This window comes from Enhydra lutris, unplaced genomic scaffold, assembly GCF_002288905.1.
Source record: "Enhydra lutris kenyoni isolate GAN:26980312 unplaced genomic scaffold, ASM228890v2 scaffoldscaffold21, whole genome shotgun sequence".
NCBI lineage: Eukaryota > Metazoa > Chordata > Mammalia > Carnivora > Mustelidae > Enhydra > Enhydra lutris.
Window position 1 is genome coordinate 9,879,395 of NW_019154105.1, and position 15,101 is coordinate 9,894,495.

The window sequence follows — 15,101 nt, forward strand, 5'->3', positions numbered from 1 at the left end:
TAAAAAAAAAAATTTGTTTTAGAGTAGGGGAATAAATATCCAGAAATTCATTTTGATTGGCACATTATTTGTTAAGCAGTTTTTCTCAAACTACAATTTCCAGACTACTACTATTTGCAGGAACTGAAGGGCTTGTTAAAATGGCATATTTCTGATATCCATCCCAGTCCTCTTGAATCAGACTCTCTGGGTTGGAACATGGAAAGTCTCTGAGGTTGGGACCCAGTTTCTTTGGCAAACTAAAGTTTGCGACCTACTTTACATTAGTCTTATAGTCGTATTTCAGGTTATTTATCATGGGAATAAGTGGGTCTTGGAATGTTGGCACAGAACAGCCTTTGAAATTCCCATCTTCCCTGGGAGATCTAACATTGGAAGATCATTTAATTGGAGATCATTTTAGAGATTACCTAGTAAAACTCTCGTGATTTTTCAGATTATGAAACTGAGCTCTGAAGAGTTTAAATGACTTTTCGAAAGTAGCACTAGTTAATAGCAAAGCTATGTCCGAACTCAAATTTTGTCAGCCAAGCTAGTTTCCTTCTTTCTGCTAAGATGAGGTAGGTGCATTTTCTCTTTAAGCCTAGTATTTAGGTACATTGGTGGATCAGTGTTAAGATCATAAAGGAAATCCTGAGCATTTAGTCAGAAAGGATCTCTTGGTTTTCCAAATTACCCTTGTTAGGAAAATGAATGTTTGCAGTCTGTGATCCTATCAGGGTTTTAGTTGTCTAATTTAAGTTTTTTCTTAGCAATTTCCTTGTATGTCCTTAGAAACCTCATCATGACTCAGGAAAAGTCCTAGATAAAATGCCTTAATGTGAAAAGTTGACACGAGAAAAAAATCAGATACACTAGGGGGTGATTTCTTCTCTTTATGAAGAGGAATGAAGCTTTTCTTTAAACCGATACAGTAGTTTATATGCCAGAGAGTCCATAAATGTCACATACTTATGAAAATCATTTTACTAGAGGTCCTTAAGATTCTGAAAATGAGGATCAAGGAACATTCTCCTTCCCCCCCATCTTAAAATTCAGTCCCCTTCACCATCCTTCTCCCTCCTCCCTTTTGTCCTTTCCCTCTAACTGTGCAAGCACACGGTAGCACAGTGTTGTGGGTGAGTCACAGTACATCCTCTTCCTTTTTAAGTTGTTCAGTCACTATACTGACATTTAAACCACAAAAGATACTTAAGAGTATTGCACAATTTGGCTTTTTCAGTTTTCTTCCACAGAGAAAATTCTGTGATTTAACATTTTTGGATATTTTACGTCTATGAATAATGAGCACCAAACTTATCATGACAGTTGAGGTACATCATACCGGCATATTTGTGATCTGTTGGATACAACTAACAATTGTTAATATATTTACTCGTATAACTTCTACATTTCCCAAACACCATGTTTTCTTATTTATTTTTTTGTTTGACAGAGAGACAGAGATCACAAGCAGGCAGAGAGGCAGGCAGAGGGCGGAGGAAGCAGGCTCCCTGCTGAGCAGAGAGCCCGATGCGGGTCTTGATCCCAGGACCCTGAGATCATGACCTGAGCTGAAGGCAGCAGCTTAACCCACTAAGCCGCCCAAGCGCCCCAACACTATGTTTTCTTGTTTCAGATTAAGACATAATGTTGTCTTAGTTTTAACCTGAAGTGTATAGGGCATGTAGTTTCATTCAACAAGTACCTGCGTTCTTCAGCATGAAGAGATATGTGGCAGTTTATACACAGTCACACAATTAGATACTGAAAGTAGAATAAGTCAGCAAGAAGGGAAGATAAGGGAAACCGATGTCCAAAAGAAGGTTGGGATCCAAGGACTCATGGCACAAGATTGTCTTAAAGTTAGAATAAAAATTTGACTTAGAATTTTCCTACAGATATTGTTAGTTGCACAATTACAATGCTTTTGAAATAGAAATAAACCAGTTTTTCAGAGGAAGCAAAATTGGTCCTATTACTAAAATCTGAGATTCTTCTTCCTGGATTCTCACTTAGCAAACAATGTATGATACTGAGAGGTCCTCAACAACAAACACGCTATTATTATAATAATGGGCTTCACAGGGCTTTTCTGGTGTAATCTCCTTTATAATAGGCTGATGCTTTAACACTTTGCATAGCTGAATGAAAATGGTTTTATTTAGGGGCCAAATAACCATAGCATGGCTTAACTGAGGCAGGGGCTGGTAGTGGGGATTAGAGTAAACAAGAGGAATTAAACTAAATATATAGAAAATCCTTCAGTCTTCAGGAAATATTCCTAGAATTTCATTTTTTGCAACCTAGATTTTGATAATCAGGCAATGGAAGGTTGGGGATTACACTTTGTAATTGAAGAACTGAAACGATGATGTCTAGTGTTGCTGGTTAAGGTTAGGTCCATTTGCTTTAGCAATTAATTGAATCCATATTAATTAATTGAGTCAAGATGTTTGCAATCTCTCTCTCTCTCTTTTAATTTAGGCTCTAATCATCATACCTGCCTGAATAGGAGAGCCTCTTCACCCCCTTCAGAGAGGGGATTCTGCAAATACACATTTACTGTTATCAGTTTGCAAGGGATTATGCTCAATGATCTTAAGACTCAGAAGTCATCCAGAAGGATCATTGTTGAATAAATTGCCAGCGAAACCCAAATATAAATCTGGAATTTAACCAGATTTATATCTCTGAGAATCAGCTGACACCTTGCTCAACATCTCTTAATCTCCAAGGACTTGCACAATTAAAATAAATAATTAAATGGTTGAGAATGATAAGTACCATAAACATAAAGATAAGATGCTGGAATCCAAAGTAGTAAAAGTTACTTCTGGCTTTGGAATAAGGGAAAACTTTATGGAAGTCAGTGACATGGCTTGGGAAATATTTTAGCTACTTCTCCATTTTCATAAACCCTCTCCAAGTGCATCCCAAATAATTAAGTTTCTTTAATGTAAAAAAGAAATGCTGTCTTGGCGTACCAAATACAGCTTTGAGTCAGTTCTATTCACTATTTTCTTGCCTTTCTCGACTATTTTGTCTTCCTCGATGTCTCCTGTGTAGAAATTTTGGGGATATCATTGAAATACTCTTTGAAATTCAGGAAAGATTTGGCAATAGTAATTACACCTGTCCGTCCTAACGATAAAATGGGACCAGGCAATATGTCTATGGGTACACTGATAGAGTAAGAGTTGGAGGAAGCAGCGTAGCAAAGTGGCAAGTCTCAAAATGTGTTTTCAAGGAAACTTAGTGAATTAATATAGAGCTGTTGTACCCCTAAGGTATAATGATAGTCTTTCTTGAATGTTATATTTACAAATATTCTCTCTCACATGCACATACAACATTAAAATAATTTTTTTTTCCAGTGCCTCTTCTAGACATCTAAAACTAGACTAAGTTTAGGGTGCCTGGGTGGCTCAGTTGGTTGAGCGACTGCCTTCGGATCCGGTCATGATCCTGTAGTCCCAGGATCAAGTCCCGGGTCTGGCTACCTGCTCAGCAGGGAGTCTGCCTCTCCCTCTGACCTTCCCCCTCTCTTGCTTGCTCTCTCTCATTCTCTCTCTCTCCCTCAAATAAATAAAATCTTTAAAAAAAACCCCTAATTTTAATTAAACTCATTTAAAACTCAATAGATATTTAAAAAAGCAAAAAACAAAAAATAGGCATATGAAATTTATTATTGCTTTTCTGTGCTATGATCCAGTATTGACATGATAACCAATTTAGCCCCAAATAACGGATATCTGGTTGAGTTCACCTTCAATAATGTGTTGTATTATTTGGCACGTGTTTCCTGGCATCCACAATAGCTACCTAGTTCTACTCTCCTTCCTTAACAGAGTCAAGAATCACTGCAGTAAAACAGGATTTAGGTATCACAATTAAAAATGGAATGTTTCGGGGCACCTGAGTGGCTCAGTGGATTAAGCCGCTGCCTTTGGCTCAGGTCATGATCTCAGTGTCTTGGGATCGAGCCCCGCATCGGGCTCTCTGCTCAGCGGAGAGCCTGCTTCCTCCTCTCTCTGCCTGACTCTCTGCCTACTTGTGATGTCTCTCTCTGTCAAATAAATAAATAAAATCTTTAAAAAAAAAAAAATGGAATGTTTCCATAGCATAAGTTTTTTAGATTATCTGGCACAGAGTTTTCAAGAAAACCTTGGTAATTCTTGTTGGAACTCTTTAAAATATCTTTTATATCAATTTTTATCTTAAACCAAGTTAATGCAGTTTAGTCTTTTCTTATGGTTTATGGTTATCGACATATAGAGTCTTGAGTTTCACCTTTTTTTAGGGCTTTGTCGTTTGCAGAGGGCATTCATAGACATTATCTCATCTGAGAGTCCCTATATCCCACAGCCCTTCCTCTTGTTTGCCATTTAAACTCTGATGAGAATTAGGAAGCTATCTAACCTGGCTTATTAGAATTGGGTGTCAAATAAGGCTGTGAGGACCCCTCCTAGTGAGTAAGGAGTGTGGCCTTTGTGATAGCTGTTTCCATCCTCAGAGGCTAGTTGGCTTAATTCTGGATTCTTGGCAGTGTTTGTTGATGATGTAGCTGGAAGAGTTGACCAGATGAGAGGGGAATTACGCAGCTGGATTTTTAGTGTAGATCATTGTTTTATAAATATCCCCTCCAAAATGCCGTCAAAGGGCCCGTGTGAAGACTTAATTAAAACAATAAAATGTGTTTAATATAATGTCCTTAATGCTGTCCTAAACATAATAAATATCTTAAAACTTCTTCTGTGTTAAATTAGGGGAAATAATTTTGAGAAATACAATTAATATTTCCTGAACTGTTACATGGGAGTAGAGAATGGTAGATGTGGAGGGCTTTGTGTCACAAAGGGAAATTCACAAAACATTACCTTGATATCATACATCATTTAAGTAAAGTTGAAGATGGGTTAAAAATGATTGCATCTGTTTAACAGAATCTTCTAGGACCATATGTCTTCTTACATGTGACATTTCTAGAAACTCCGAAGTTCTAACTTCAGAGTTGTAAATACTGGCAGGATGATATGTAATCCCGGTACTTGGAATGCCACCGTCTGAAACTTTCTCGTTTTATACATTGGGTTTTATTCCTCTAAGGCACTGTGTTGTATTCATTTGTGAAATAAAACTGGGGATCTGAGAGCAGGAGTGTGCTGTTTAGTACTGGGGTGTGACCGTACGTGGTCTTTGGGCTTCCAGCAATGTTCGCCGAATGCATGATTCCCTAAAGGAGTATCTCGGTGGATAAAAGAGCCTTCAATACTTAACTGTTATGTACTGATGATTTTATGCTGGGGTGGTGTAGTCTAAAAATATATAGGGTGACTATTAAAAAGTACTCATTTGGTAGCTACTAAGTGAGAGAAATCAATATAGCGTGGTGGGAAGAGCAGCAGAAAAATCTCCCCGAGATGAATCTGGCTATGATCTGACTAGACTCTGACCACTTCCTCTTCCATAACTCTTTTTACTATCTCTTCAGCACCTGCCCCTCTGATTAGATACTTCTGTTTGATTTCCTTCTCATAGTCTTCATCCCTTGTGTCTTCTTTGCTGCAGTTACTTTTATTTGGCTAAAACTCTCTACTGCTGAGATGCCCCTGACCCTCTTCTCTGGGTTCCTCCCATCTCCTCTTGCCATTCCTTCTCAACTTCCTTCTGAGATGTTTTATTTTCACTGGCCCATTGCTTACATTGATTTCTTCTCCCTCAAGAATTGGACATCAACGCCAGCCCAGGCTGACGTTCCAGGCCCTGGGATGAAGCAGTGAATGAATGGGACAGAGGCCATGCTTGGTGAAGCTTCTGTTCTGAAAGGGTGACAGTCATCTAGGCTAGGCTTTGTTTAAAAAAAAAAAAAAAAAAAGGAAGAAAGAACAAAAGAAAAACAAAAGGGATCAGCAAAGAGCCCATCGTGGCTGTAGTGGAGCCAGCAACAGTGAATGAGGAGACAGGCCCAAGAGGAGGTGCCAAGAGCAGAGGAAGCCCGCCAGGCCTCAGAAGAACTTTGGTTACTCACCCGAGTGAGAGGGGGCATCTGTAAAAGCAGAGGAACCTAGATTTTAAAGGCATCAAGTACTTACTGTCTCCTGTAATTAGTCTTCATTCCTTTTCCCTCCTCTTTCTCCTTTTCTCCTCCCACTGCCACTTCTGCCTCCTGGACTTTGACTTAACCGCGTGCTGCTGGCTGTTTCGTCTTTTCTTCCCTCTGGCAGGTCAGTCTCTCCAAACTGCTTTGTGGTTGTTCTCGTTCTTCATGTGAGGATTCAGACTGGAGGGACAGGAGTCCTCCGTTGCTTCTTTCCAGAACTGTCCCACACAGGCTCTACTCAGAGCGAGCAGGTTACTCACGTGCCCTCAAGCATGTATTAGGCTTTTGTGCTTCAGAACCTTGCTCAAGTCTAAATGGTCTCGCTTCTAGTGCCTTCTCTCACACCACCGGCATGGCAGTCCTCCTACCTTTTGAAGACCACAACAAGTCTGAAAAGTTGTTATCCCCTCCCTTGTACCATTCATTCCTGTAGTTTTTCATAAAAAATATGTTGAAGACATAGTTCTTGCTAACAATGGTTCTGGGGCTTATGGAGGCAAAGATGAATGAGGAGTCAGCCTCAGGAACAGACAGTGCTCTTGGGGAGATGGAGGATAATACATTTAACATTTAAGTAAAACGACCCGACATTTGTGTTAAAGGTCATGAGAGCAAAGAGCACAAGGCTCTGAGTCAGAAGAATGAGCTGAGATGGTCCTAATGTAGACGGGGCCACCTAATTTAGGTAGAGATAAGGAACTTATTTCTAAGGGATTCACAGTGAAGCTAATACCTGGAGAATGAAAAAGAGCCCGCCAAGGAAAGTGTGATGTGTTGGGAGAAGAGCTTTCTAAGTAGAACCAATAGCATTTCAAAGTCTGAGGCAATAAGGAGCTTGACATAGCTAAGGAAAAATGGAGCTGAGCCAAGGCCCTGAGGTTGGTGCATAGTAAGCCAGGTGAGAGTGGGGCCGCCTGAGGTTGACGGGCAGGGCCGGTGATGCTGGCACTGGGGGCCATGATAAGGAGCGTGGTTCTAAGCACCATGGGAAGCAGTTGCAGTGTTTTAAGCGAAGGGGTGGCAGGATCTTATTTGAAGTTGAGACTGCCATCTGTTCATTAAAACCCTGAGCACCCAGCCAGATTCCATTTCCTGGTTCTCTTTGCAGTGGGCTTTGAGCCGTGTGACGGTATCTTACTCAGGGAAGTAAATGATAGTGGTAACATAGCCACGTGGTAAGTGGTGGTGAGTAGCCCCACAATGAGGGCTGGCTCACAAACCCCCCATGGGGGCTTCCTCGTGCTGTTTGCCTTCTGACTGGGCAAACTTGGGAGGAGTCCCTCTTGGAAAGGTAGAGCCACTGCCAGCATGAGCACCTGCACAGCTGTGTGGAATGGAGCCCCTCCCAGCTGACGTAGAACTATCCTGAGCTTTTGGGGCACCTGGGTGGCTCGGTTGGTTGAGTGGCTGCCTTTGGCTCAGGTCATGATCTCAGGGTACTGGGATTGAGCCCCACATTGGGCTCCCTGCTCAGCGGAGAGCCTGCTTCTCCCTTTCCCTCTGCCTGCTGCTCTGCCTACTTGTGGTATCTCTCCATCTCTCTAATAAATAAATAAAATCTTTTTTTTTTTTTTTAAAGAACTATCCCAAGCTTTTATGTGAGCAAGAATGAAGTACCTGATGTGTTGAGCCGACACGCGTCCCACCCATTTGTGGCCACATTCTCATTTGTCTAAAATAATGTGGTAGCTCGCAAGAGCCATTTTGGCTGCTGTGCTGTATGAGATCGTGAGACAGCGTGAACAATGAAGTCCCCATGGGGACTAGAGAGATGTCAGTTGGAATAGATTTTAGGTCATTTTGGATATAGAATGAACAGCTCCTACTGATAATTTGCTGTGTGTCCAGTAAACTTGTGGGGGAATAAAATCTCACTTGATTTGAGTCTCAAGGGCACTATCATGTACTTTCTGTAACATACCTCACTGAATACCTTTAGGTATGTATTTTGTTTATTTGACTAGATTGCCCTAGAGGGCAAACAGACCCTATCTTTGAGACGCTTTTATTTACTGTCATGTCTAGTATGGTGCTTTAGATAAAGTACTTTTTAAGTTAAACTTCACTTAAATTAATGAATAAAAGGGTAGGTTCTCAGATTTTTTGACCACGGAGTTATCAGGGGTCATGTGACCCAGCCTTGCCTTGCCATTGATACCACCTCTACTTGGCTTAAATTTTCATTGCCTTCTAAGGGAAAGGCTTAGCTGTGTTAAATTTTTGTGTTACCTGTGTTTGCCCAGTCATAATGGAAACAGCCTAAGGAAGCCCATATGGGAGGATTTATGAGCTAGCCCTATTCTTGGTATCCACCACTACCACTTACTTCCCTGGGTAGGATACAGTAACGTGGTTCACAGCCAACTGCGAAAAGAGAGCCAGGAAATGGAATCTGGCTTAGTGGGGAAAGTAATATCATGGGGACTGGGAATTGAATATTTGCAGTAGGAGGTATGCAGAAATGTTTTTTAAAGGCATGTGAGCTAATCCTTACTTCCTCACCATCACGAGCCATAGTGTCCCCACTAGCCGTTGCCCAGTGCTCAGACTTGTTTCATGGGCCACTATTTCCATCTACAGTTAGGCTCTCCTTTGGGAGAAACATTATGATTTATGGGACATCTCAAGATAGGAGGCAGTTTCTGAAATCCACATGGGCACTGATGAGGTCTGTAACTAAGGAAGTGGTGGTGGAAATAGAAGGATGGTATTAGAATGTAAGAAACTTCATAGAACATGGTGACTGGATGGATTTGGTGCAAAGAAAAGAATAAATAGAAATAAATAGAATAAAGAGGAATACTGAAGCCCCCTGCTGAGAAAGCTCAATTTATCAACTAAATGTATGTCAACAGACCAGTGTTTTCAAGATAAAGCCAGTTAATACTGCCTATCACCGATGGATGGCATTAGTGATGAGTCTGTACATTTAAGCCTTGTACATGGAACTGTGTTTGTGTTTAGTCTGAATGTATTTTATGAATGTTATGAAACCATACGTGCCTGAGAAGGGCAAAAATAATGATGTTGAAATTACTGGTAAAAAGAGATATAAGAATGGAACACCAATGCTAAAGAGATTAAAATGAGAACTGGAAAGCATGAGAAAAATGTTGGAAGTTCTATTTGTAGAGGAGATCCTTTGATAGTACGAACAACTCTGAAGGGTAAAGAGTAATCAGGCCCCTTGTAAAAAATACTGCATTTCACAGTAGAGGAGTAGAGGAAGAGTGATTGACCAGATGAGAAAACAACTCCAAAAATGGGAGTTAGGTCTCGAAGGTCAGTATGAATAACCAATGCCCATTAGCTCAGTGTTCTTTTTAGGGAAAGCTAGAAGTTTCTTCAGGAGGGTAAGGGCTAAGCATAGTGAAGGAGCTGTGGCCGTGTTTTCTTGTGAGACGTGGTCACATAAAATCAAGGACTATTTTGTGCGTAGCATCAGGGTGAGTGCAGAAGTGCTTGGGGGGACACCCTAGTTTCTAAGACCTCTCTGTGACGCTTACACAGGGAAGGAGGGCATAGGGCATGCCAGGTGGAAGAAGTCAGAATGGAAACCAGGGAACAGAGTCGAATACAACAGAAAAGCTACAGTCAAGCATATTTGTTGCAAACAAGTGCCATATGGGAAGGCGTACTTATCTTTAATTTCTGTGCTGCTCAACAGAGAGTGGTAGAACTGTTACATCAACAGCTAGAAAGGATGAGCATCCCTAAGGCCCAGCCCATGTTTCACGAGAGCCCGTAATCTCCTATTTGAAAATATAGAATAAGCCAAGGGCCTCAGAAGAAAAATATGACTTACTTCTAGATCCAACGTGTGTTTCCAAAATAATTACAATTCCCACACTAACACATTATTTCTCTGACTTAATTTTCGAATAAAAAGCACAAAAATTTAAGTTCATACTACATATTAATGTATGACCTTTAAGTTGGAAATGTGAGCTGTAACTATTTGACTGTAACGTGGACTTGATACCTAATGAGGAGCAAATTTCAGACAAAAGACATCATTTCTATTCAGCTATAGTAGTGAACATAGTCCTGGGATTTTCTAAATAAAAGATGAAACAGCAGAAAAAAAGACTCTATTAATGAATGAAGCATAACTTTTTTAGTCGGGAAGGATGGGGCTTGAGGAGGGAAAAATAGGTATAAAATCATCAAGTGTTAGATGAAGATTGGACAAATATGAGTTAGTTCCTCAAATTAATAAATATTAGAAATGCAGTATTTCCACTGAAACTTAAAGAGGCTTTTAAAGGAACTCATTGTTCTCTTACCATAGTGGTATGGAAGGAAAATGTAAATGACTTAAAAAAAAATACTAGCCATGCATGGGTAGCAGCTCTACAATGGGTGATTATGGGATATTGGAGATGTTTGTTGAGTTTATTTCATAACCCTGTAAGATTTCTTTTAGAGATAAAATACCAAGTAGAATATATAAATGCACTTCATTTGCAGTCTAATGAAGTGCATACATTGTGTAATTTTCTTATTCTTACTCTATGTAAAGTTCTTATTATACCTTATATGAATTATTTTATTCCTATCATTTATGAATTTCTATCTTATGTGAATTATTTAACCATGTGAAATTTATAGCCAAAAGTGTAAGAAAAAGCATGAGTTTTCACAAGTTATATTCTTGCCATTTAAAAAGGTACTCGTGAGCTAAAGATGACAGATACTTTATCTTTAAAAAAAATTTTTTTTTAATTAACACATTTTATGCTTTCTTTCTCTAGGCTGGAATGATAAAAAGTGATGATGATGAGTATTTCATTGAACCTTTGGAGAGAGGTAAACAGATGGAGGAAGAAAATGGAAGGATTCATGTTGTCTACAAGAGATCAGCGGTAGAATGGGCTTCCGGAAACGTGTCCCACGACTGCCGATACAGAGGTAGGTATCTTTGACAAGGCTTAATAATTAACCATAATTTTAAGATACCTTGAAAACAACTCTCCCAGTCAGTTAAGAGAGTGTGATAATCATGTGCTTTTGCCTAATATGGAGGTAGTGAAAGAAGTTCATAAGTCTTGAAATTTGGCTCAACTTTCTTGAAACCCATAGCGGAATATAATGTTACTGGTGTTATTATTATTTTATTCCAGTGCATTATTGTGTTGACAGTCTGTTTGCTATTTATGATTTCTGTTAAGGCTTCACATTAAAATGACCTTTTCTCTCTCTTCTGTGAAAACTTAAAATATTTTTGCTTTCTAAAAGTATCTAAATTATGAGTTATTAATATTATTCAGACCTTTAAAATAAGATATATTGACATGGCAAAGCGATCGATATGTGGTAGGCACATTTGAAAATACAAATGCTATGTGACTTGAAGGTCTATTTTGCAAATCTTTCTACAATATGGGAGAGAGAATGAGTTGAATGATTCTGCCAAATTTTAATTCAAAATAGGCTGGACCACTCAAGTCAATTAAATTATGGCATGTTAAGCTTCTCTAATTTTGTGTGTTTTAATGAAATCTGAAACTAATTTGTTATTAAAGAGATGTTTTTACAAGTTGGGTGTAGAAGTTCCCTTAATGGAAAAGAAAGGAAATTTGAGAATTTATGTTTTTTAACCAAATTTCAAAAAGCCTGTATTTCCTTATGTCAGGCCAATTATCTGATTAGAGATAATAGAAATTTCCCCCAGGGAAAATGTCAGGAATATAAATAATCTTAAGTTGACCATCTAGATTCTAGATTCATGATATCTTGCCTCCTGAGAGTTATTACCTAGTTTGATTTTCAGATACCACGTTTCCTTTAATGCACCATACTAATGGAATAGTACAATTTAAAATAAATTTTAAATTAACTTGGCCTGAAGAGTTTTTGAGAAATTTCTGATCTGAAGCAACAGCACTGAATTAGTAGATGCAATACTGTGAAATGTGTGCCCGTCCTCAAGGGTCACGGTGGTGTAATTGGAAGAGAATATTTAGGCAGATGGGAGTAATAGCTCTGAAACATCAAGTTGTTCTGTGACCTTAGAATAGTAGTTCAACTGTCTGAGCCTCAGTTTTTCTGTGAGCAAAGAATTCAAATACGTTGCACAGTTATAATGTCTTAGAAATAATACATGCAGATTGTTGAGTGTAGCCCTCGATAATAGTAGATAGGCAATCAGTGCTAGCTGTTACTGTTATTAATCATTAATGATAATAACTTTGTACAAAGATTTACACGTTAGGAGTTTTAATTAAAGTTGAACAGTTAGGCATTGCTTGCCTTCATGTTGTGAATACATTCTTATTCTCATTTGTATTTTCATGTTTTAAAAATGTCATTCTAAATCAAAAGACTGGATATGTGAAAAGATAGATAGTAGGATGCATTACTTTCTCTTTTTTTTTTTTTAAGATTTATTTATTTATTTATTTGACAGAGAGAGAGATCACAAGTAGGCAGAGAGGCAGGCAGAGAGAGAAGGGGAAGCAGGCTCCCCACTGGGCAGAGAGCCCGATGCGGGGTTCGATCCCAGGACCTTGAGATCATGACCTGAGCCTAAGGCAGAGGCTTAACCCACTGAGCCAAGCACCCCTGCAGTAATTTTTCTATAGTTTAATTGTTAATGATATCTAATATCTTTTGTGAGGTAGTGGTTAAATATCTTTTAGTAAAGTGTAGCCTCTATGCTATAGAATTGTAGAAGAGGACTGGAACGTCCTTAGTGCATAAGGCACTGTGACTTTCCTCCCAATTGCTCTTTCCGTCACACCTATAGTTTCACCAAGCTTTACTCTGTTGCTCTATTTCAGTCCCTGAGGGTATCCATTTCTATAAATATCAGTCCTGGGAATTTTTAGTAGTCTAATATTTACAGAGAAGGAGAGATTTTTTTTTCAATTGGAATAAGAAAATTGTGGGAAATACTATGTTTTATACCTATTGCATTTTTAGATACTAGATTAGGAAAAATAATTTAGAAGTCAGAGTGTATAAATTTAAAAGAATTAGATAAGATTAAGGCAGTTTGGGACATTAATTTAGAAAATTATTTAACGTATCAAGTAGCATCAACCTTGACTTAACTCTGATTTTATAATGAGTTGTTTTTAAGAATGCCAGGCACTGAAGACTTTATTTTTAATTTTTCAGTTATGAGTAGAAGATTATTTTATAGTTGGAGTAGACCATAAAATACATTTTGGAAAGGTTTTCAGCAATCATCAGTCAAAGGAGGAGGGGTTCCTTTCTTAATTCAAAATTGCTTTAAAACTTCACCCAATATATAATGTAGAATGTTCTATGATAAACCTTTGTATGAGCTTAACAACTTCTGTTTTCTTATTTATGAAGTTCTGATTGAACTGAGTTGCTAGTGATTATCAATTTTCTTCCTTTTGAGACTCTTAAATTATAACCATATATTTCAGAAATGTAAATGTCTTTTTAGGGTAAAAAGAGATTCAGATTCAGAACTTTAAGTACTATATTATAACTTTAAAATTCTTCTTTTACCTTCTTGGTCACAAGACCGAGAGCCAAGCTTTTTCATGGACTACATACTTTCCAAGTGAAATTAAGAATATATTTTTATACCTTATTCCATCATTCTAAAATGTAGCACTGAACAGATTCTAGGTTTAGATGGTATATTGATTTATAAATGAAAGCTACAGTATCATATGAAATAGTGCTTTGTCTGGATCAACTCAGGATATTATTGTACGAGACACAAGTGGTCTTTCTTCAATAAGTTATTAGAAGAGGATTAAAATACATAAGAGGTACTTAGAAATACATTTGAGGGCCACGGTCTTCATAAATTTCCCTGACAGCAAATCACCCGGACAGAGTTTCACCAGTGGGGCCCTTATACATAAACATTCTGCTGTATTTTGCTAGTTGTCTCCATAATCGCCCGGCCACATGTGTTGCTTTGTCAGCTTAGCAACTCAGAACTGACATTCATTTAATTTCCATAGTTTGGAGTAAGTGTTCTAAATTAAAACCAATTATGTCCTGAATGAAGTGATAAAAGCGAGATGGAGAGAAGGAGCCAAATTGGATTGAGACTGAAGTAAAACCGATGGGGTGATTTGATGCCGTCTATTTCGGGGGTGGAGAGAGAGAGTGAACAAGGGTGACTCAGAATACTAATCTGAAAGACGAGAAGATTCTCTTTCCAGAATTCAGGTATTGAAAATGGGAAACAGAAATAGGGTTGATGGAGGATGACAAGGGGGTATAATTTTGGATATTTGAGTTCAAAGATCCATTGGAAAAGTGAGTGAATAAAAAATGCACAGTATATTTTCATAATCATGTGTCAGAGTCAGCAAACGATGACCCTTACACACATGGTGGGGAAAGGATGGGTAGACGTTTGCTTGGAGTCAGGGGACAGGTTTTGTCCCTGTCCACTGTGGATGCTTAGAGTGTCTTTGCTTGCCTTCTACTCTCTCTTTTCCAAGTTCATATCGAGAATCAGAAGGTGTTCCTTGCACAGAATTGGAAGCCCATTAAAGATATCCGCTACCTATCGCTATGGGAGAGGAAGACATTGAGTCCTCAAAACATAAACACAAAACAAAACGTAAAGCAGATAATAGTCTTCTACCACACTCAAGAACACTAAGCTGTTTCACTTGATGAAAAGCAAACAGCTCTTTTGATTCCTTATCCTCTTATTTATCTGGATTTTCAATAAAAGTCACTCACAGCTTTGAACCTGTTGAGAACATAAATGCTGTGATTCAACAGTAACACAAACCCGCAACCATTTCCATATAGTTCACAGATTCTCTTTCCTTAATTCTTTGTAAGGAAGTTGTATTGTTTTTTGAAATGTGGAAAAATGTGAAGAACTGTTTGAAAATATATTGAACTTGTAAGATCACAGACGCAGCACTCTGCTTTAAAATTACTCTTTTAAGACCGAAAACGGTTTTACGCTTGGCAGTATAAACTACCTCTCCCAGTGTAGAATTGGCAGGTGTTAATAACACATAGTACTGCCGGTTTCTGGCAAAGAAACACCATCCTTTTCCTT

The 15,101-nt window shown here is 38.5% G+C and overlaps 1 protein-coding gene across 1 annotated transcript in view; it reads left to right on the forward strand.

Moving 5' to 3' along the window:
* The window catches only part of LOC111149093 (ADAM metallopeptidase with thrombospondin type 1 motif 3), a 268,956-nt gene that overhangs the window by 122,951 nt on the left and 130,904 nt on the right, over nt 1–15,101 (forward strand). The window contains exon 4 of the mRNA XM_022506007.1: nt 10,837–10,993. Within this exon, the coding sequence (XP_022361715.1) occupies nt 10,837–10,993 (157 nt within the window). The remainder of the gene's footprint in view (nt 1–10,836; nt 10,994–15,101) is intronic.